This window comes from Lissotriton vulgaris, unplaced genomic scaffold (assembly GCF_964263255.1).
Source record: "Lissotriton vulgaris unplaced genomic scaffold, aLisVul1.2 SCAFFOLD_1411, whole genome shotgun sequence".
In the NCBI taxonomy this organism is placed as follows: Eukaryota; Metazoa; Chordata; class Amphibia; order Caudata; family Salamandridae; genus Lissotriton; species Lissotriton vulgaris.
Genome location: NW_028250719.1, coordinates 481020 through 503004, shown reverse-complemented (window position 1 = coordinate 503004; position 21985 = coordinate 481020). Strand labels below are relative to the sequence as shown.

General features: G+C 41.5%; 1 protein-coding gene across 1 annotated transcript in view; it reads left to right on the top strand.

Moving 5' to 3' along the window:
- The window catches only part of DIP2C (DIP2 acetate--CoA ligase C (putative)), a gene marked incomplete at its 5' end in the record, with an annotated part of 296244 nt that overhangs the window by 110167 nt on the left and 164092 nt on the right, over positions 1–21985 (top strand). Inside the window, 2 exons of the mRNA XM_086950634.1 lie at positions 5307–5430; positions 6731–6852. Coding sequence (XP_086806760.1) covers positions 5307–5430; positions 6731–6852 — 246 coding nt within the window. The remainder of the gene's footprint in view (positions 1–5306; positions 5431–6730; positions 6853–21985) is intronic.

Genomic DNA, 21985 nt, shown 5'->3' with positions numbered 1-21985 from the left:
GCAATTTCAATGTTTTTTTAAATGCTAATTCCTAACTATATAAGGTCTGAAACCTATGGTTTTTTTAAGTGAATATATATATACACACACATATTTGTTAGTTAGGGCCTAGTTTCCATAGCATAAGCATTTTTTGACTTGATTATAAATTTGGTGTCGTTTGATGGATCATCACAAAATGTTCCCAAAAAAGTGGCACTGTAGGTCTTGTTCTGGACAGTTCATAGTGATCTGTCAAGCGGCGGCTGAGAAGAATGGGAGGTCAAAATTTGTGCATTTCCCATGCTCTTTCCCGAAAAGAATTCGAACACGAATACGAACTACTGGACGGAATTCCATCAAATTTGGTTTGTGATGTGGTGTAAATCCATTCAGTAGTTGCAAAGTTATTAAAGAAGAAACAAAATTGTATATCTAGGAATGAAGATCCAGAAGATCTCATGCTGTGATCTGATTTGGTGTCAACACTTCAACCAGGAAGTGTTGGCGGCCATTTTGGGACACTGACTCAGCCGAGTCCCCAAAGAAATGTAAAAATAATAAACAGAAGGGGCAGGGTAAAAACTGACCCCTTAGGCTTGGTGAGGGGGTCCCCTAGGGCCAAAATGCATTTTTGGCAAAATTGGAGAAAAAAAACTAGCACAGTGTCCGGCGCTTGTTTCTAGTTGTACCCCCGGGTGAGTCAGGTCCCGTGGGCATGCATAAATATGTACTTTGGGGAGGGGGCCCCCGCCCCATGCTGACATTGGCCCCGGGGACCACCGCCTACACAAGGCAAGGCCAAGCCATAACAATCTAGAGTAGGGAGGCTATGCAAACCCCTCCACCCATCCCCCAGGCCTATGACGGCCCCCGGGACCACCACCTCCCTGGGGCCACCCCCAGTTGCAAAAAGGGATGAAGGGGGCCGTGTGTCCCAGGCCATTTTTGGCCCTGGGTCCCACCACCTACACGTGGCATGGGCGTTTGTTAATGGGGAGGGGATGCGCGGCCCCCTCCCAGGTCGTTTTCGATCCCAGGGACCATAACCTCCCTGGGGCAGACCCTGCAATAGCAATAAGAAAAGAGGGGGGCCATGCAGACCCCCTCCTTGAGCCAATAATTGCCCTTAATATCACCACCCCTCAGGGTTGGCTCCCTATGTCCAAAGGTGCCCATCCTCAGGACAAAGTTATTTGCTGCCCCTTGGCGGGAGCTGCAACAGCTCCCGCCAAATGAGAGTAAACCGTAAGTCCACTACCAGTAGGCGGGAACAGGAAAACTCCAGCTCGCTGAGAGCGGACTTTTCATGTGTTTTCCTGCCCATTAAAACAGATGAAAGAATTGCTCCCGAAATCCCAGTCAGTCAGTGCCAACCAATTACCACCATGTGGCAGAGTAGTGCACACCGCCAATGGAATCTCAGGGGCAGACGGCTGCGCTATTTGTGCTTGCTGCTGACTTCTGTTCCAACAGAGTTTAAACATCCCCGTCTCTCGAGTAAGAGAGGAGGCAGAGAACGGCAGCTGCAATAGTAATCTTGAGAGCATCTGTCTATCAACCTGATTACCCTCGACGTCGTCTGGGCCCCGGAATGTCAGTGCTACTGTATGAGTAAGCCACTGCAACTGCATCGCTAAATAATAAGTTTCAAAGTCAGGGACCGCTAAGCCGCCCTCCGATCTCAGTCTCATCAACGTGTTAAGTGCCACTCCCCGTCTTCCCTGGGCCCAAAGGAACCCAACCACTATTGACTGAAGTTGCTTTAAAACAGAGGCTGGAATCCAAATAGGTAGCGTCCTAAAGTAGTACAGCAGTCTAAGGAGCGCTATCATCTTAAGAAGGCCCACCCTTACAAGTAGTTTAGCAGTCTGGGAAGTGCAATCATCTTAAGAAGAGCCACCCTTGCAATGCCACTTTATTACATATAGTAATAAAAAAAAATGTGTGGAGCACAAATAGATGCCAGCTAATTTAGTTATATATCAAGCAATGATGTGTGTTCATTTAGCAGTTCAACAAGTGAGTACTTTTCCACTGATTTATTCCCACTATAATAAATCACCAAATTGTTTAAATAAAGCCTTGTCCCTTTTTAATCGTAATCTTTTAATATATAGAATAATTGGAGAATTTTAGATTTTTGCAGTTTTATGAAGCACAAACTCTGCCCAAGGACATTAGAGCACTTTTTGTGAGAACCAGTAGGATAAAACAAGGCCAGATTAATTTAGTGTTTTTGTTACATAGAGATGAAGTGACTTGTCCAGGATGCTGAGCTGTTTCCGGGACTCCACCCTGGTTTTCCACTTCCAAACTCGTCATCTTTGACCGTAATGCCACATCCTCTCACTATTTGAAACCCTGGTGGCCTCTATAACTCCCTGACTGTCCTCTATTAAACGATTGCCTCAACTTACTGATTTACACCATGGTGATCCGCTACAAAGCTTGCGCTTATCCAAAACACATACAGATAGATGCTGTTTTCAACTTTTAAAGCAGTTTTAAAGGAAAGACAAAAAAGCCTATTCTAAAACTAGAAATCAGTGACCATAGTAAAGAGAGTATTAACAGCTGCTGCATATTTACCTAAGCTTGCGGAAAGAGGGGACCTCACAGCTCCCTTCCTGCCGTACCTGTGAGTTTGTGTATTGTGTGCCCTGCTTGGCCCTCCACTTCATCATTTAAAATAGACTATAAACAGAAGGGCCCAGTTTCTCAAGTGCCTGGAACATTAAGGTGGGAACATGTGTTCACACATGCAGCCGTCACCATCCGTGCGCCCTAATTTGCAGCGGCCAGACTTTGTGAGTCGATGAATGATTCTGATCAGGGAAAGGTGTGTCTCTCCTGCGAATTTCTTCTTGGTATTGTATGCCGTGCTGCTTCTGATCCACATGTCCCAGAGAAGCCAGGCATCACCACAGTAAACCATAAAACCTGTGTGCTGCTGCAGAAAGACCAGTAATTTTGTATCAGTGACACACTTCAAACTACTGTTACCATAGCAACATGTCCAGGCCTGCAGGGCTGAGTGGATTGCCTGGAGCAGGTTGCAGTAAACACCAAATCCAAGCGCGACCAGGCTGATAATTATTCCTACAGCGCCTCGTCCAACATTCATGAGGTCCGTCGGGCTATAATATGTGACTAATGGATTTTAGTGCAGTGATGCGGACACAGCATTAAAATGTGTTAGTCTAACCTCTGATACATGGCACTTGGCAGGGATGAGTATGCAAAGGTCTTCCCAAGTTTTGCCAGTATGATGGACAGCTTACCAAAAGGTCACCCAGCTAATTTCCTGACTATTTTGTTGATGCCTTATTGATGCAATGAATTGAGAACATCTTCACCAAACAAAGAAGCACTTATTTTATACAGTTAAGAGGAAGTACCCTTTTTTGGTAGAGATTCACCTCTTTGTAGTATCATCATCTTTTCTATAGGAGAATTCAAGAATTTCACAGATTTCTGGAAGAAGACGCACGAGTAAAAATCACATTGCCACAATTTGAGATGTTATTAGTGATGTCACTGACCATGTCATGATTCATGTAATATGTGAGGTCATAAGCAGTGCATTGTGAGGGCGTAAGTGATAATTAGCTCAGATAACTTACTGCTGAATTTCTATGGTTTTGTGCGTGTGAAATCTGAGCTTAACTATAACGTCCCCGTAACCTTTTTTTTTTTTTTTTATAGATTTGTGTAGCACTCTATCCAAAAGGCTGTCGCGCCTGGGTAGTTATAATAAGATCTGTGTTGCCATAGGAAAAAAGTTAGTGGTTTGCTTCCAACTTTTGTGTTTGACGACTTTTCCTGAAACTCTACAAAAAAAAGTCTCATCCACCTAATGCTCTTTCCTGGAAGGTTTTGGGGTGATCTGTCAAGGAGGAGTCGAGAAAAATGGGACATCCAAAACATGTTTTTCCCATTGGAAATTTGGCAGAAAGCTAGATCTTGGGCTAGAAAGGGTGCTTTTTGTAATATGGTATAAATCTGTTCAGTCACTTTTGAGAAATGTAGGCAAAAAAAATGGTATATTTCACACCGCCAAAGATTTCCTGAGCCAATAGATCTTAAGATAAGATCTGATTGGCTGTCATCGCATCAACAGAGATGTGGTGGCAGCCATTTTAGGACTCAGGGACTGAGTGTCCAGGCCTGGAAATAATTATGAAGGGATATAAGGGGGCATGGTAGGGATACTCTTCCACCCAAGGTCTGGGGCCCTGCCATACATACCTAATGACCGCTCATAACGTGTTCGATTACATTATTGATAGCATCACTGCAACATCTGACATCAAACCATTGATCCCAACACTGTTCATGGTGTGGGCATGAGTTATAGTTAAATTAGGGCACAAGTTATAGTCACTTGAGATAACTATAATTAGTGATCTTCAGTGGTTTTGTGCGTTTAAAATTGTATGTTTTAACTTACATTTTCACTTAACTATAACGTCCCTTTAACCTTTGTTACAGTAAATATTAAAGTTTTTTATGCAAAATAAGATATTTCCATACCCAACTATAACGTCACTTAAATCTTTAGCTTTTTTGAGTGAATGAAAATACACACCTCTTCCCACACCCCCACCTCTCACTCTCACTTGAAGCAAAAACTCAACTCGGTCATTCGACATAAATTGCATGTTACACTCTGCACATCTGCATATTGAAGCAAGATTCAAAGGGCTAAATTTGTTCATTGAGGTAAAATCACATTGAAGAGGCCTCATCACTGTTAGTGTAGTTTATTCCTTGAACAGTTTGACTCCAACATGAAATCTTTCAGGACTTTTCTGAAGCTTTTTCTCCTGTCAGATTTTCTGTACTGTGGTCATAACATGGACTTTGCCCTTTGCTCTTTAGTAAAATGTGTATGAATGCATGTTCATTAATACATTTCCTCCAAATAATGTATTCTTGGGCTACATATGGATTGCAAAATATATTGTGTGGATAACCTGAAAATTGGGCATGGGTTTAGGTCTCTCCTAGCACTGCATTGGACGCGTGTGCTGTAGATCAATACTTTAGAACAGACTTTGCTACGGTTTTACACATTTGTAATTTTAGTGTCGAAACCAATTTTATCAGTGCTTTTCTTCATTAGGTGTTTTAATAGAGATTCAAAAATCCCCAGATTCTAATTTGCAAATTGAGGTTTTTGAATGTGATGATCCCTGTACATTGTTGTTTTGCAGATGGAAGAATTGCCACAACTGTACAGTAGCATAACATAATTATTGTTGAGAAGGAGTTTGAATGGCATTGTAATTAAGGCACAGTTTTTTTCTGTGTTCGATGTTCAGGGTACAATTGCAAACTCTCTCACCTGCGTCCAGCTACATAAGCGAGCTGAAAAGATTGCAGTCATGTTGATGGAAAGGGGGCATTTGCAAGATGGCGATCATGTTGCTTTGGTGTATCCTCCAGGTAAGGAGCTTCAGTCAGCCACGTCTCAGTAAACTGTTGCATTTTGGAATTTTTCGCCCCATGTAATAAAAGTATTTTGCAGTCGCAGAGGTTCTGAATCACAAATTCAGTGGATTTGCAACCTAAAACACGTTTTGCGAGTCAGAAAAGTATTTCAGGCTATTAAAAAAGGATATTTCAACACTTTCTGAATCTGTTTGAAAGGGGTGTCTATCCATCGTTCAAACCATTCATCAGTTACCAGCCTTCCGTTTGTGACGGTCTAATGGGAGCAGAAAGTAGTCCTTGGGGTCTATTGCATGCTCCCCCCAGTGACTGCCCAAGATGTTGCTGTTTCTTTATTTTGTTTATTAAGTTTCTATCCCTGTAGAGGACACTTATCAAAAAAGTGGACTTGCTGATAGTATGAACACAGAGATGGAGGTCTGTTTTCATTCGCAGGCTTCCATCCCTGATTTTCCGGCCATTTGTAGGGGATTTAAAAATGTGACCACCTGGTATCACTCCTGAGGTATGAGGTGCTGTTACTCTCTAGGAATATATATTTTGCAATTTTACTCCTTAATGCCTCAGTAATGCTGCAAAATGAAGGTCAGTTCACATACCAGTTGCGTGCAATTTACACATCCTGGTTTGTCAACTGCCCATAGTACATTGGGCCCCTCCAGCCTACTTTTCTAAGCTTTTTTAATCGCACTCATCACATTACTATTGCTTTAGATACTATTTTGTGGGGATCTGATACTTCAGATACTGTTAATATACATAGATGTTAGTAATGAGAAATCAACATTTTTTTAATTAGAACAAGACGATTTAGAAAATGTCAGTGTGGAAATGGCCTTCTCCTTTACTAAGAACATATGAGGATGTTTATTGTGATTTTTTTCAATTGCTAACAAACTTTGAATCTTTATATAAAGCCGCATTCAAGAAATCAATAAATATGTCTGCTATCTTTTCAAGTTGTGTCTTACAATTGTAATGCAAACTTGTTTCTTCAGCGTGGCGTAAATCTTGTACTTAATTCGCATATAACTGGTATATGGGCGACCAGTGCATTGTGTAATTCCTTCAAGGCACACTTTGTTTTACTCAATTTCTTATTGCTGAAAGTAAAGCTGGACAAACCCTGGCAGCATATTATCTGAAATGGATCCAGAACATGGGTCTCAAGCATATCTTATAATTTACCTCTCCTCTAAGTGACCTCCGCCTACTGCGTCTGTTGATACATGTGTCCCTGATTCAATGCCTTTGAGATTTTCAATTGATGCTGTGTGCTCTGTCCTTCATGCAGGAATAGACCTGATAGCAGCATTTTATGGTTGCCTGTATGCGGGCTGTGTACCAATCACTGTTCGTCCGCCTCATCCGCAGAACATCGCAACAACATTGCCCACTGTCAAGATGATAGTAGAGGTGAGTAGGTATCTGTGAATGCTGAGCTGAAATGGCAAGGGCAAATGAGACATGCTTGTTATTTGAAATCACAAAAATGTAAAGCCTTGTATCATTTGTAGCATGTCAAGATGTACTCCTTTTTTCACTGTTATGCAGTTGTAAGCGTTCAGCTGTATCTACTTTGAAGTATGAGTCACTGCATCCTTGACTAGATTTACATTTGTTTCTCAGGGTTACAAATGGATGTCCGATGGAATACGCAACCCATTCTCTTTGTGGCCTTTTTTTAATCTCTCAAGGAAACAAGTTTAATACTTTCAGGATAACTTCCCCTCACATCCCCTGCATCTTAATATCTGTGTTCTTTACCATCCTCGTTGAACGTCCAGACAGATGTTGTAACTTGATCATGATATATAGTGATTTCTATTGAATGATTCAGTTTATTTCTGACTGATATCTCTGCTTGCTTCACCTAATCTCTGCCACCCCACTGTCTCCTGGTTTTCCAGTAACGGTTTTCACGGTGCTCTGAAATAGACAGTTTGCAGTATGTAGTGTTTGTTGTACAAGACGGATACAATTAAAAACGTGTATATTGATGATTACATATCGAAATTGGGGAATTATTAAGGCTTGAAAGATATATGGCCACTTTTTATTTAAAAGTTTGTACAAAACAACGAGTAATGATTGAGTGAAAATGTCGGTATGTAGTGTAAGTATATGCCTTTTTTAAAAATAAAAAACAAGATTTACTGACGTTGAAGGTATGTATAGCAAACAAACAAATATGGCATTTTTATAACATCTCGACTCATCATTGCAGATTGTATCTTGCTATATATTATTGTGTATTGCCTTGCTTCAGGTTATGTACTGAGTAAAAACAGATATGTTCCTTTTTTTTTTACATAGTATTGTCGGACGATAACAGAGCTTTGACAGTCAACATTGTGTTTTTTGGATAGTACCTACCACTAACTAAACATCCTGTAAACTCTTGGTTGAAGTTAGTGTGATTTTTACGTGCTTTGTGCACATTAACTTGTATGGCAGATCAGTGTTATTGCTTGGGTTAAAGTGAATGGGGCAGCTAATTGCATTTCTTTTCTTTAAAAAGGTTTTTTCTCCCAAGAAGTGCTATTAATGCAACCACACAATTCAGTGCTCTGTTGGCAGGAAAGCAGAGCCTTTTAAAATAAATGATAAGCTAATATCCCCTCCATCATTGCTGATGCACATGGACACCAGAAAACTCAGTGCACTTTTGTCCAGTTTTCATGCTGCGATTTTGTGATCTTGAAACAATTTTCTCCTGTCCACTGCCCATACTGAGGGATCTTGCATATATGCTACGCCTTCCTTGCGTAAGACAGTAACATTTTTCAGTTTTTGTCCCTTATCTTAAGAGCCAGGATCATGTGTAGCAGATCCTTCTTTCATAAGTCAGAAATATAATGATTTAACTTGTAGTTGAAACCAGTTAAAACAATTAAATACGTTTTTTTTCCCATAATGTTTTCTGATACAATCTGTTTTGAAAGAGATATTAAACTCCGGTTTCAAAGAAAAATGAGTAATGAAGGTGAAAATTGCAAGGAGATGCAGGCACGCCAAGTTTTTTTCCCCAGTTTTAGTGGCTCAGGTGTGGCGAGACGTCTGCATAAATGGTCTGGGATAATTTCAGCAAGAATCTGGCACATGGTTCCAATTTGATGGGTTTCATAATTCAATTCCACTACCCCCATGGGGTTGCTAATCCATCCACTGTCTAATAGCTGGCTAGATGTTTATGATTTGGGTGGGGGAGGTGAAGCGTAATCCATGTGGCAAAAGACACCCCACATGATTTTCTTTTACAAGGCAGGCAAACTACTACAGACCTTTGATGGGGTGAAGTAATCTGTTTGCTGACTGAATCCTTAATGCAATCTGTTTCAAATTGGTAGCTGCCACCTACTCCAGTGTGACACTAGCTCTTGCACATGCAACCTGCATTGTTTTGGCTTATTATTTTAGAGGTAATGTGTAAAGATTCCCTCATTTTAAGTGAAGGTAAGAAGCTCCTGTGAAGTTCTGCAGAGCAATAATCTGGTCTACAGTCCGCAGTTTATAAAATGTGCCATACGGATGCGTGTTTGAGAGTTAGAGAAAATTAATTTTTTTTGTAGTAGGAAATTGGAATGTTTAGCTCTGGGGAAGAGGTTTCACATTCACAACATCACTTTTTTATGTGAGCTTAAATGAGCCCTCGCAAGGCCTAGGCAATCTGACCCAAAGAGTTAACTAGGTTTTTCTAAAAAAAATCTTTGGCCCACTGTTGGTAGTTTGGCTCAAGCGGCAAGGCTTTCCACAACAGCCGTACTTGTGACATATGTACGACAGCTGCTCAAACATCAGTTTAGTTAAGATATAGAAAATTTAAAGGTTCAAAGCAGGTTACTAATAAAGGTAACAATTTATCAAAACAAGCCAGGTCATGCACTTGAAGAATGAGTGTTGTCGAAGTATAACAAAAATCAAGAATAAAAACAAGTCACAATGGTCAAAGTTGTCCAGCATTTGAGTTTAGCTCAGAGTGCATTGGAAATTCAAATACACACAGTAAACCTCAATGTGTCTAATCATTGAAGCAGACTCGAGGTAATTGTGAGCTGGCTTGATGGTGTAAACTGTGGCTTTCATGCTGGGACTTGAATAAGTTAAACGCTTAGTGATCAAAGGCAGCGTTGCAGTTGCTGAATCCCCATTCCAAAGAGCTCCAGTCAAGCAGTGAGTCAGATTCCAAGAGGTGGCTGGTTGAATTGAGATAGATTTTCGGTGCGTATGTCTCGAAGACTTGTGCTTCAGGCAATGCTTTTCTATGAAGTTTTGGAGCCGGTAGGTGCCTCTTGTGACTTGATGAAGGTTTTGCCGCCCGGGCTTTGGCTTGCACACCAGCTTGATACAGAGTCTTTGTGTTTCAGATATTGCAATTGTCAAAGAAACTGTCCAATTTAGAGGTTTCTTAAGTGCTAGTTCCAATTAACCAATCCTCACATAGTAGTTCTCTCTAAGCAGCTCCATTTGTCACAGGCTCTCCACACTCCCCTCAGCATTCAGGCTACAATCGCAGATAGGCTGTTGTCCGCGCCATTGCACCCATGCTTCTAGGATGAGTTCCTCCAGCAGGCAGAATCTTACCAGGAGAAAGGTTAAGATGACCCTGTAACCACCAAGGCCCAATACTGGAGTTATCAGTGCGGAGAATGGTGTTTGAGGCAGTTGTTCAAGACGGAGATAGAGACGTCTCTCACAATTACTCTAGTAGACTAACGGATTCTGTGCAGGCAAGAAGACAAGTCTTCTACATTTCTTCAGTTCCAGTTGGTTTTCTAAGTGCAGTCACTCCAGGGAAATGTTTTACTTGGTACATCTGTTTACTTTTGGTAGTCATCCTAAAATCAATAAATAACAAAACTCCCCCACTTATTTGATTGACAGCAAAGTGACCCACTTCTTTTCTAGGAAGGTGTCTTGTGGCAACAAAGCCTTCCCAGAGTTCCATGTGCCTAAATACCAAGACTTGCCAATGTGGAGCTTTCCCCTGCATCTGCTACTCCACGTATACCCCTCCTGGTTCATCCCCCTCGACTACAAAGGAAAGTGCACCAGGAAGTCTGCTTTTACTTAAACTTTGAAAGATAGGGGATACTAAAGCTATTCACTGACATGTCAGTTCCAGCCAGACCTAGAGCATCTCTTCCACCAACCCTCTGTTTTGCACAAGAGCCATATGAAGTGACAGATGAGTAAAGCAATTGCCAAGTGTTAAGTGAACTTCGTTCCGGACCGAAATATCTAATGATGTTGAAATGCTACAGTTTAGTATAGACAGAAAATATATGTATTAATGCTTAATATTGTCCCCAATAATTAGAGTGTAACTTAACCCAATGGCTTGATAACATGTTACTTTTATACAGTGAATATAATGCTGTTGGCATTTTCCAATCAGAAGTTACAAATTAAAGTGCATTACAATGTACATAGCAGTATGTTCCTTCGTTTAGCATGTGTGTCAGGAGGACATGTATTGTGAAGTATACATTATAATTCAAGAAACTGTTGAGTCATTTGCCCTTCACTATGTTTTACCATGTTTGTTCTCTTGATAGCTGTGTATGGAGCCTAGATAACTTGTAAAAGTAGCAGCTATGACAATACAGGGCAACCACAACAGAGCTGAATGACTAGAGAAACACTTTCAAAGATGGGTTTCCTCATACATATCCAGTAATAATGGTAATGTTACATCAAGTCATGATTCAGCCAGAGTATTACGATATCTTGGTCTTAAAATAAAGGTTACATATTCAAAGGGGGGGTGTAGGACATGCACACCTGAAGGCTTCGCTTCGTTACATATCCACCAAATCGTATACCATATTAACTGACTCCTGCTTCAGATAATGGTAAGTAACCACTGAATTTTAATAGAGAGTTATTACATAATGTTTTTTATGCACAGTGTGCATGGTCACGCTGTTTAACACACCACTAGCTGCATTAAGTATTGGCAGACCTGCTGCAGAAACACATAAATGTACCACTCTGCAGTGGTATATCCAGAAAACTGATGAGAGAATTAATATGCAGACTTTTGGTTGCTGATGTTTCCACTCCTTATCCCAAAGGAGCAGCATATAAAGACTTGAACAGTGGTACTGGAATGTCTGGCCCTTATGCACAGAGCTGCGTCTTAGTTGTATTTTCAGTTCCTGATGGCCACTTTGCAGCCTGTGCTCATGTCTGCGTTGAAGCAGTGCAGCACACCATTAGGTTATAAAAACGTTTTTCCCTAGTAAGAGTTGCTGGGCACCATCTGCTGTAGTGTGACTTTATTTCTTCCAGTGTAATTCTAGATAGTGTTCTGCCTCTGCATTTGCTTGGGGTAAAGGTGTCTGTATTTTCCTCATGCCAAAAACTAGATCAAGTAATGAGGTTCCGTTCTCAGTGCAACCAATTCGCCAGAGAATTCTGTTCTGACTTTTTCACCTTGAGTATTCACTTCCACTGGTGGAAATGTCCAGACATCTTTCCTTTTGGGGAGCCTATTAAACTAGCTTGGCTCCAAGTAAAGCTGTTGACCGAGACCCACCCCTTTGTTTTCCAGGTGACTCTGTAGAAATGGCTCCAAAAGAGGCCGGAATCATGATACGAGTGAGCTTGATGGAACTAAGAGTGATTTGCTTGCACTCTGTACCCTTATTTCCCTTTCTGCTGGACAATGTTATGAAGGTGAACATAGCAACAGATGATGATTCTCTTGTCCACTACTAGCAATCTACAATCAAAGACAATTGAGTGATTCAAACCATAATGAAGGGTTTTTCGATCCACTTTCCGAAAGTTACAAAAAATAATTATTTTTCTTCCAAATACCTTTTTCCAGATATCAATTGAAAGGTTAAATCTTTCCGGCTGGGTTTCAGACACTGACCGACAAATAAGCAGTGGAAGCAGTTCTTATAGAAGTGTATTTCAGTGTTTTTATCTGTTCCGTTCCTGTACAAGAGACAGTTGGGGGATTTCAGGCCAGTATTTAATCTTCATCCTATGAATAGATTCCTTCAAGTAAGAACGCTCCAGATGCTAACATTTAATCTCTTCTTCTGTTGACCCAACTTTGGAACATTGACAGCCTTGAATCTGGGACATCCCAATATTACTGCCTGAAGACAATTTCTCAGTTCATGTTGCAGTTCTGCACTTCTGTCTGGCATCCTCTCCAAAAGTGTTTACTTATATGTAATTTCCCCTTTGATAGCATATTTGCATGATGTGGGTCTTTCTACTTTTCAGATGACTGGCTCATATCTGCCTCTTTATTTTTTTCAAAGGCAAATGGACAGACTGAACTGCCTTGTTCATTTCTTCTGCACATTCGCTCATTTTAAACCAGGAAAAACTCTACTTCCATACCATCTCATTATCTTCAGTTTATTTTGGTTACTTCAGGACAGACAGATGTATGCTGAGTCTTTTTACCAAGACACAGGACCCTTCAGTTCAGTTCTCTGTTAGCAGAGATTATGGTGCAATTCAGTAATCAGTACAACAGTGGCTATGTCTCAAATTAAAAGATGTAATAGATGTCTGCTTCAACAGCAAGTGGATGTGTGCTTTGACAGCAAGCAGATGCTGCTTGGTGCTGTAGAGTCAGTAACACCAAAACCGTGAAATGGCCTTACCCAATGTGGACCCTACAAGCCTATTACCTCACTGAACTTAGACACATTATTCATGGACATCCTACCTGCATGACTTGTAGTGGTTTTGCCAAACTTGTGCACCCTGACCAGTTGAGATTTATTCCCAGGCATCAGAGTGGAGACAAAACCCCCCAAAAAACATGTGACAGAAAAAGCCTATAAAACATGCAAAACTGTCAGAATATTTTCATTAGACGAGAGCAGTCATTTGACAGGGGAAACTGGCCTACATATCCCTGCTGGTCAAGCGCTGGGTTTCAGTCTACGATTCAGCAAATAGCTGCTTGCTATCTACCAAAATCCTGTAGCGCATTTCATAGTCAATGGGTTAATGCCTTCTAATATCGCTATCAAAAGCGGCACAAGGTAGCACTCTCCCCTGTGTCCACTTCTTTATGCCCTTACTCTTCAACCAATTACAAATAGTATTCAAACTTCAGACCAGATTGGGGGGGGGGGGGTGCAAATTGGGGCTGGCACGTACATTGACAGTGGTTGCAGGTGGTATCATGGTAAAACTCTCTTACAGATCGCTGACAGACAAGCTAGAAGAGTTGTTGCACTGTTATCAGACAGTGTCTCGATTTAAGATAAATATGTCTAAGTCAGAGGCGATGTTCTTCAACTCCTCTTTGAAACAGAGAAATAATTTGTAGCCATTTTTCCCAGTGCGCTGGCCTATCAAAGCTATCGCCTACCTGGGATTACACTTAAACCACTAAGCTGCTAAAATGGAGCTCTAAATTATCTTCCACTCCGTAGAAAGCTAAATAAAGATATGTAGAAATGGCATCTGACGACTTCCCTTGGATGGGGAGGATTGCAATAGTGATTATGCCAGTGCTCCTCAGAGTTCTTCATATTTTCCTAGTGATCCTGCTGCCGAAAGCCAATGAGCCATTGTGGTGGCAATTTCAGTGAACTATTAACAACTTTATTTGGGTTGGCAAGAAATCCAAGGCAGGTAGCTCAATCTTCCAGTTTACAAAGGAGGACTAGCCCTTCCAAACTTCACATGTTACTTTGAGGCGACTCAGTTGCATCTCGTTGACTGGGGAAAGATTAAGACAGTAAAACAGTGGTGCTTCATTCATCATTTCATTATGGGCTTCTCCCTCTGGCTCGTGCAATGGTCACCCAGCATCTAGTGAGTATACTCTTCCTTGGTCAGAAGACTAACACTAGATAGTTGGGAAAAGCTGTACACCAAGAAAGAGTTAATTTCGTTATCATTTCCATCATCTCCCATATGAAATAACCCCAAATGTATTCCTGTGCTCTGAAGGCGCACTTTCAGAGTATGGAGCGTATCCAAGAGACTGATGATGGGCTCTTTGTTCTTAGGTGAGAGAATTAAATCGTTTGAATACATCCAAAACAATTACAACCTCCAGAATGGACTGGAACAGAAAAAAGATCAGGGCACCAAAATAAGTGATCCACCCTCATTAGTGAATCAGATAGCTAAACAAAAAAGTGGGCTAGATTTGTAAATTTGGGCAGTTTTGAACTTGTAAAGATGTGCTGAACAGGTGCTTTGCAAGGTATGTGAGACTGCATGTATGTGTGCTTGCTGCAGACAATGTTGTTAGCAATATTAGGGAAATCAACAGTAAACCCCTAAAACAGACCCACAGACATGCAAAACACATGCCCAAGGCCAGCTTTTGGCATGGGCAAGCTGGGCCCAGTCTGCCAATCTTTAGGGGGTGCAAATAACTGCATAAAGGGCCTGCTAACAACATCTCTCTTCCTTGGCTCCAGTGATTCCGTTTAAAGCGCTTCTAATCATTTTTATTGTGCCATAGTTATTGTTTTTAGACCCTGTAATGTCCAGTTAAACATCCTTTACTATGCTGTATTATTTTGTGTCATATAACCCCTGCATCTCATCTTCCCCTTATCCTCCCGCCAACCTGTGTGTGTGTGTGTGTGTGTGTGTGTGTGTGTGTGTGTGTGTGTGTGTGTCACAGCTGCTTAAGAATGTTGAGGGAAGTGTGTGTGTTCAGCCACTAACCGGCATTCTTTGAGGAACATGGATCTAATAAAGAAGCACTTTGCTTGAATTCACCTCCTCTTTACTGCATAGTTTCTTTGGTGACGATTGTGGGGTTTCTGTGCTACGATCTCCCTTCTGCTCTCCCAAACTCTGTTACAGTGAAGCAAGGCAGCATCCATAGCCTTCTACAGGCTCCTTTCCATCTCAGTTTCTCCCCGGTGTGACAAGGTGTGAAGAGTGTTTGTCGACTTCTGGTACCTCCTGTTACACAGTTACACTGGTCCTTGGCTCTCCCTGTCTTGAGCAGACAAAACCTTCGCCCACCTTGACCGGCCCCTGGGAGGAGTTAAAAAAATGTACTGTGAGTGGATTAACCTAATAAATCCACAGACATTTTTTTAAAGGTTTTGCTTCAAGTGAATACAGGATGGAGCCAGATCCTCAATAGTGATACTAAGGAATCTTACATAGATTATTACTGTATGCTTAAACAGTCTTGGACAGTTGTTGGACCTTAATTTATAATAGTGTAATTCCTGCAGATTAGTGGCCTCATAGCTGGCATAGTGAATGCAGTGGTAATGCCCAGCACCTTTTTGGAAGAGCCAGGACCACCTGCAGAAAATTAGACCCAAAGGGTCAGATGCTTTGAAAAGCATTTGAAAGCTATAGACGGGATGAAATACGATCCAGACAGGATACAAGCCATGATGTATAATTGTCTGGGGGCAGAGGGAAGAAGGTGGTTTGATCATATAACCCCTGTTCACAAAGAGGTGGTTCAAGAATGGGATGTATTAATTCAAGTCAAACTAGAATGAATGATTATTTTTATACAGCACTGAGTTTTATAATGGAAATGTACAGTTTTTTGCTACCGCTATCAAGTACCTATTGAATCAATTTAGTCTTTCTTTGCGACTCTATGGATGTTGGCCACAGCATGCTTCTTCAAAGACATGGATGAAATGATCCGCAATCAGGTGGTAATTCGCACCACTTGTGTGAATTTACAAGAAAACCTATTGTGTCATCTGAACCCTAGCCTGGAAAAGGGTCTCAACTATAAAGAGTACTGAAAGGTCTGCCAAGGGAGTAAAGTTGCTGCACAAACCTGACAACCATCATGCGGATGTCAATCTAGTTCACAAAGAAGGAGAAGCCGACAAATCAATTCAGAAGAACAGCAAAAAGAGCAATTTAAATTCATGCAGCAATAAATTGGCATGCTACTGTTGCCGGTCCAGTACTCACTTGGCATCTAGAAAAGTTGCTGCTTTAGACAAAATCTGCAAGGGATGTGGAAAGACAGGACATTTCCTTAAGTTTGGCAACCATTCTCCCTTGAAGAATGTCTTCAAAGTGGAAGAATCAATATCAGAGGAAGACTTAAATAACAGTGAAATGATGGAAAATGTGTTACTTGTGGCCATCATAAATAAGGAAGACCTTCAGAATCAACCTAAGTGCAAATTTCACATGAATGGAGAAAGTGTGGAGATGCTAGTGGACACTGGATCCAGATTCACTATTCTGTCAAAGAACACCTACGAAAACGTAGGATTCAAAACTCTACTACAAGCCAGCAGGATCATCCCAGAAGCCTTTGGGGGCCACAAAATAAAATTGGAAGGAGTATTTAACGCAGATTTGACATTTAAGGAGAAAAGTACATCAACAAATGTTTTCATAGTAGACTACAATGTTCACCTTCCTCTGCTGGTTAGAACAACAGAAGCTGAGAATGTTGATTAATCCATGCCAACCTCCATATATGTTTAGCATCCAAGAGGACCATTTAACCCCTTGCGTGCTGCCGACGGGAGCACTACCTCGCTAGTGCTGCTGTCGGCCAACGGCTAATGCGGCCCCGTCCATTTTGCGGAAACATGCACCGTGTCAAGCAACGTTTAAGCCTGGATTGGTGTGACATTGGAATAATAGAACCAATCAACGCATTAGAGTGACTATCGCCTGTTGTCTTAAAAAAAAAAAGAATTATTGCACAATCTGTTTATACATTGACCGCCAACTTAACTGCCATATAGTAACGGATTGTCAGCCCTTGCCTCTAAGAAATGAAATGAAGACATTGGACCAAGCAAACATCTTTATAATGCTAGTCTTCAGTGCAGCTTACCATCAAATACAATTGGAAGAAGGGTAAAAAAATTACATAGCATTCATCATTCCTGAAGGAGCTTACCAATTTCACAGACTGCCTTTTGGGCTGTGTACAGCGTCTGCTGTCTTCCAACGTGTAATGAACCACCTTTTCTAAGGCATGGACGGCGTAAAGTCATTTCAATATGACATATTAATATACAGTAAAATAGAGGAAGAACATTTCTATTTTATTACAGTGGTCTAAAATTACAGATAGACAAATGAACATTTTGCAGAAGAACAGTAGAGTACCTTGGACACCTCATTGATGAACATGGTGTTAGGCCAAAGCCATATTTGATATCTGTAATTTCAAAGTCACCTACCCCATCCAACAAGGAAGAAATTGCATCATTTTTAGTCATGTGCGAATTTCACTCTAAATTCATACAAAATCATGTCGTAAAGGTAGAACCAGTTCGAAAATTAAAATTGATAAAGATGCAGAATTTATTTGGGATAGAAAGTGTGAGCAGAGCATGAGTGACATGAAAGAGAACTTGAGTTGGCAGCATTTATTAATTGACAAATTGCAAAGTATAGTAATTTCAGATGCTAGCCAGATCAGGTTGGGGCAGTGCTTGGACCGAAAACAGAAAATGGGGAAAAAAGCATTGCCTGTGCATCACGTAAGTTGAGTGATCCAGAGTCAAAGTATTCAGTGATTGTACAAGAGCTATTGGCCTGTGTTTGGGCGGTTACAAAGTCTAAACATTTTCTTTGGTGCAAAAAATTAATCATATGCACAGATCACAAGCCGTTGGTCAGTATTTTGGAAGGAAAGTGTTCTAGTAAACCGACCCCAAGAATAGCAAAATTGGTATGCAAGTTACAAGAGTACCAGATTTGGGATGGAGCATATTTCAGGTGAGTGAATATTTCCGCGGACTAACTATCGCGAGGCTCCTGTTATAGTGAATCAGATTGTGATGGCGACAAGAACGATTTGCTAGTTGCATGCTTAATTGATTAAGAATCCAATGGCGCTATTAACAAACGAGAGTGGATGGTGAGCGTTAAAATGACAATGCGTTTGCAAAAATACAAAAGTACATAGTAGAAGGATAGCTGCGAGAAAAAATACTAAACTAAACTTTAAGACCATATTGTAAAATAAGACAACGTCACTATTGTTGATGAAGTCATTCCCCTTAACGAATCCCTAATTGCTCCATCATTATTAAGGTGAAGACTGATAGCCATCGTACATAAAGGCCTCTTAGGGATGACAGGAACTAAACAAAAACTTGAGGGGAAAGAGATTAGTGACCATCCATTGATCACAAAGTTGATATGTTTGTCAGCCAGTGTTCCTTCTATGCCAAAGTGGATAAAACTATGACCACCCGCTGATGCCCTATGTCCTCCGTAGAGCTGCCTGAGGGTACGGGATGAAGGTTGGCATCGACTTTATTGGACCAATGCTTACTTTACCCCTAGAAATGCGTTATGCATTGTTATTGTAGACTTCAGTAACTGAATTGAGGTTAAATTTGTGTCACAACCCACCACATCAGAAGTGATAAAAATTTCAGAAGGAATTATTTTGGTGGGAGGGCTTCCCAATTCAGTTAGTCTGTGATAATGAAGTGCTGTTTGTATTAGAAGAACCGGTTACATTGTTGAAGGTAAACGGCGTAGAACATCTGAGGTCATCCTTGTACCACCCCCAAAGCAATGGGAAGGTTGAACGGGCTGATCGCCTAATCAAGAAAATTATTAAAATGGCTTTAGGGTCTCACATTCTCATAGAGGCAGACCTTAGAATCAAACCATGGTCATATTGCACCACTCCACACAACACCACATGTAGAACTCCCTTTGAGTTGCTCAGGGGTAGAATAGTCATCATGCAGTTGCAGCAATACTGGTATTTAGCATGGAAGAAGTGGGAAAGCAGAACATGAAGGAAAAGGAGACCAAAATAAGACATTTGGTATACAAGCACCAGAAACGCATGTGTAGCAACTATTATGCTAGGAATGTAGTCAAGGAGATTTCCGAGAGTGCTTGTGAAGTGGAGAGAGTGAAATATCCCCCCAAAAAAGAGCAAATATGAGCAAGTACAGTAAACCAAGATGTGCTGTTTTATTAGACAGTGGCCAATTGGGGAAGGGATCAAATGTTGTTGGCATTAGATCACCAGAACCAGTGGGCTGCCATGAAGTTGTTCAAAGTTGTGTACCTGAGTCAATTGAAACTGTTGTGTAGTTCCTATAGCCCCGATAGGCTCTGCGCATTGGAATAATATACACTATAGATTTGACATAGGACTGAGGTCAGTATGTCTCTATCGAGTACATTAAACTTAATTACTTGTGTGTGTCAGCTAACTCTGAGGTCACTAGAAACTCGTGGAAACAATAGATTACAGTTTCACTCAGTCAATCATGCATGCTTCGTTTCTACAGAGTTGCACAGAAATAGAGAGATTGACGTTTCAGTAAAAGGGTTTATTGAACAGTCTTATCATGGAAGAGATATGAACTGCTACAATCGTAATGCGAAGTATAATACGTACAGCGTTAGCAGTACTATGAAATAATACTGCAATAGCATGGTCTGTAGCTATGACATATATAAAAATACATGCATAAATAACACAGGCTAAAATACTCAACTTGTGCATCTAAAATAATCCTACCCCACTGTACCTAACCTAAGTATAGTACAAGGGAAGAAGTAGGTGCTGTTTAGCTATAGTTTAGTTTAGTTGTACCAAGAGTTGCCAAAAGTTTTCTAGGTTCTAATACGCTCCATACCTTAGAATGAGAGAGGTTGGTATCTCTTTCCCGGGACTTGATCTCGAACACCCCGCAAGGAGAGTCAGAAACACTAGAGCTGGATTCTCGGCGAGGAGGATGACAGCGTCTGGTCAGTGCGTTAGTTGGGGACTTGACTTCCTTCTGGACTTGCTGTGGTGTGCCGTGTCGTGCAAGTAGGTAGCCGAACCGCACCGTGCCTTGCCATAGCAAGTGAAGGTATATTTATAGCGTGAAGGTGTTTAGGAATGCCAGCATTGACGTACAAGTCGGGCATATGAACGTCATGAATGAACCCCTAAGGAATAGATGTTCATGCATAATAAATGAGTTCTTGGAGCAGTCAATATCCAGGCAAGGGAAAGTCCTAAAGGCTTAAGAGTCTGGTTTTCCACGAACTCGTTACGAGGATCGGATGTAGTTGGTCTTGCCTGTATTTGGTTAGCATGAGCAATGCCTAAATAAGGGCTGGATTTCTATGCCTAAATAAGGGCTAAGTGAATTGTACCTATATAAGGGCATGAATCGGGAAATCTATATACGGTATCTAAATCGACACACAACAAAACTACTAACAGTGAGCAATGCCTTACAAGCTATGCTAATGCCACGTGATAATTCTTCCAATGTGTCAGCTATGATTGCAACCAAACCTAGTGGTACTGTTATGACCAGAAGAACAATTATACCACCCATCAGTTTCAAAGATTACGTATTGAACTAATTGCTGATAAAAGGGAAAAGATGTAATGTCCTGTTAACATACTTCACTATGTTCTCTTACTTTGTCATGTCATATAACCCTATCATTGCAACTTCTCTTACCCGCCCGTCCACCTTGTGTGTGTGTTTGTGCACGTGTGATCAACGCCAAGCTCTGCTTTAGAATGTTGATAGAAGTGTGAGCGCTTTCGACAATTAAGCGATATTCTCTGAGGAACATGGATCTAAAAAAGAAGTGGTTTACTTGACTTCGCCTCTTGTTTTTACACTCCCTATCATTCTCCTACCTTACTCTCCCATCTATGCCTAACCCCTTGACACCACACATCAGTACCCCCTTCCCAACCCAGCAAGCAACTTGGAACTAGCCTAATGGAGGGAGCTACATTGTGGATAATTCATGTGAGGTGGGGGAGGTGGGGAGATGTGTGTTCAGGAGCAAGTCACTGCTTTGATGTAGCCGACCTGGCCTGTGAAAAGGGGCCTCATTGTATGCACCAGCAGTAACAAGGTCCGCTAATTTCTTTCCCTCCTGAGCGCTATTGGAGCAAGGGCAGTCTCTGCACAGGCCCGCACACTGACCTGCTAGCTAGGGCTGGCCTTGGGAATGGACGAGCTGGGCCTAGGCCTGGGGCGCTAATCTTCCAGGGGGCGCAGCAGGGAGCTGCCTGACTTAACTTCATGCAAACAGCAGCTCGTCCATCCCACTAGGTCTCAGTTGGGTCCCATTAAACATTTTGTAATCACCCCTTAATGTATCTCAGCGTAATTGTCAGCACCCCATCAACTCCCTGCCATCTTCTTACACCTCCTGCCGTCACACAGCAATGAACCCCGCCCTCACAACAAACTCAACATTTTCCTTGCTCCTGGGGCACTGTCACTGTCATTTTGATTTAGGGCCTGCCCTGCTGCCAGTCCAGCCCCCCTAACTCTGTCACTATTTACAAGTGCAACTTCGGGCCCTGCACTCAACATACTAAGAGCGTACACCTAGTACGTCACCCTTTGTGAGTGCAGGATGAAAGACGGAGGCAGGGATGTGGTATAGTATATGCATGCTCTCTACAGGTTACTCACCACAGCAGCATACCTGGATACAATTCCAGGACTGAGACGCTGGGATAAAGAAGACCTCGGTATGGAAATTTCAGTAGAGGAGTGGGAAAGAGTCTGTACACATAGGGCTGGATTGAAAATTGTTTAAAGCTGGACTGAAGTGGTGTACAAGTAACTGGACTTTA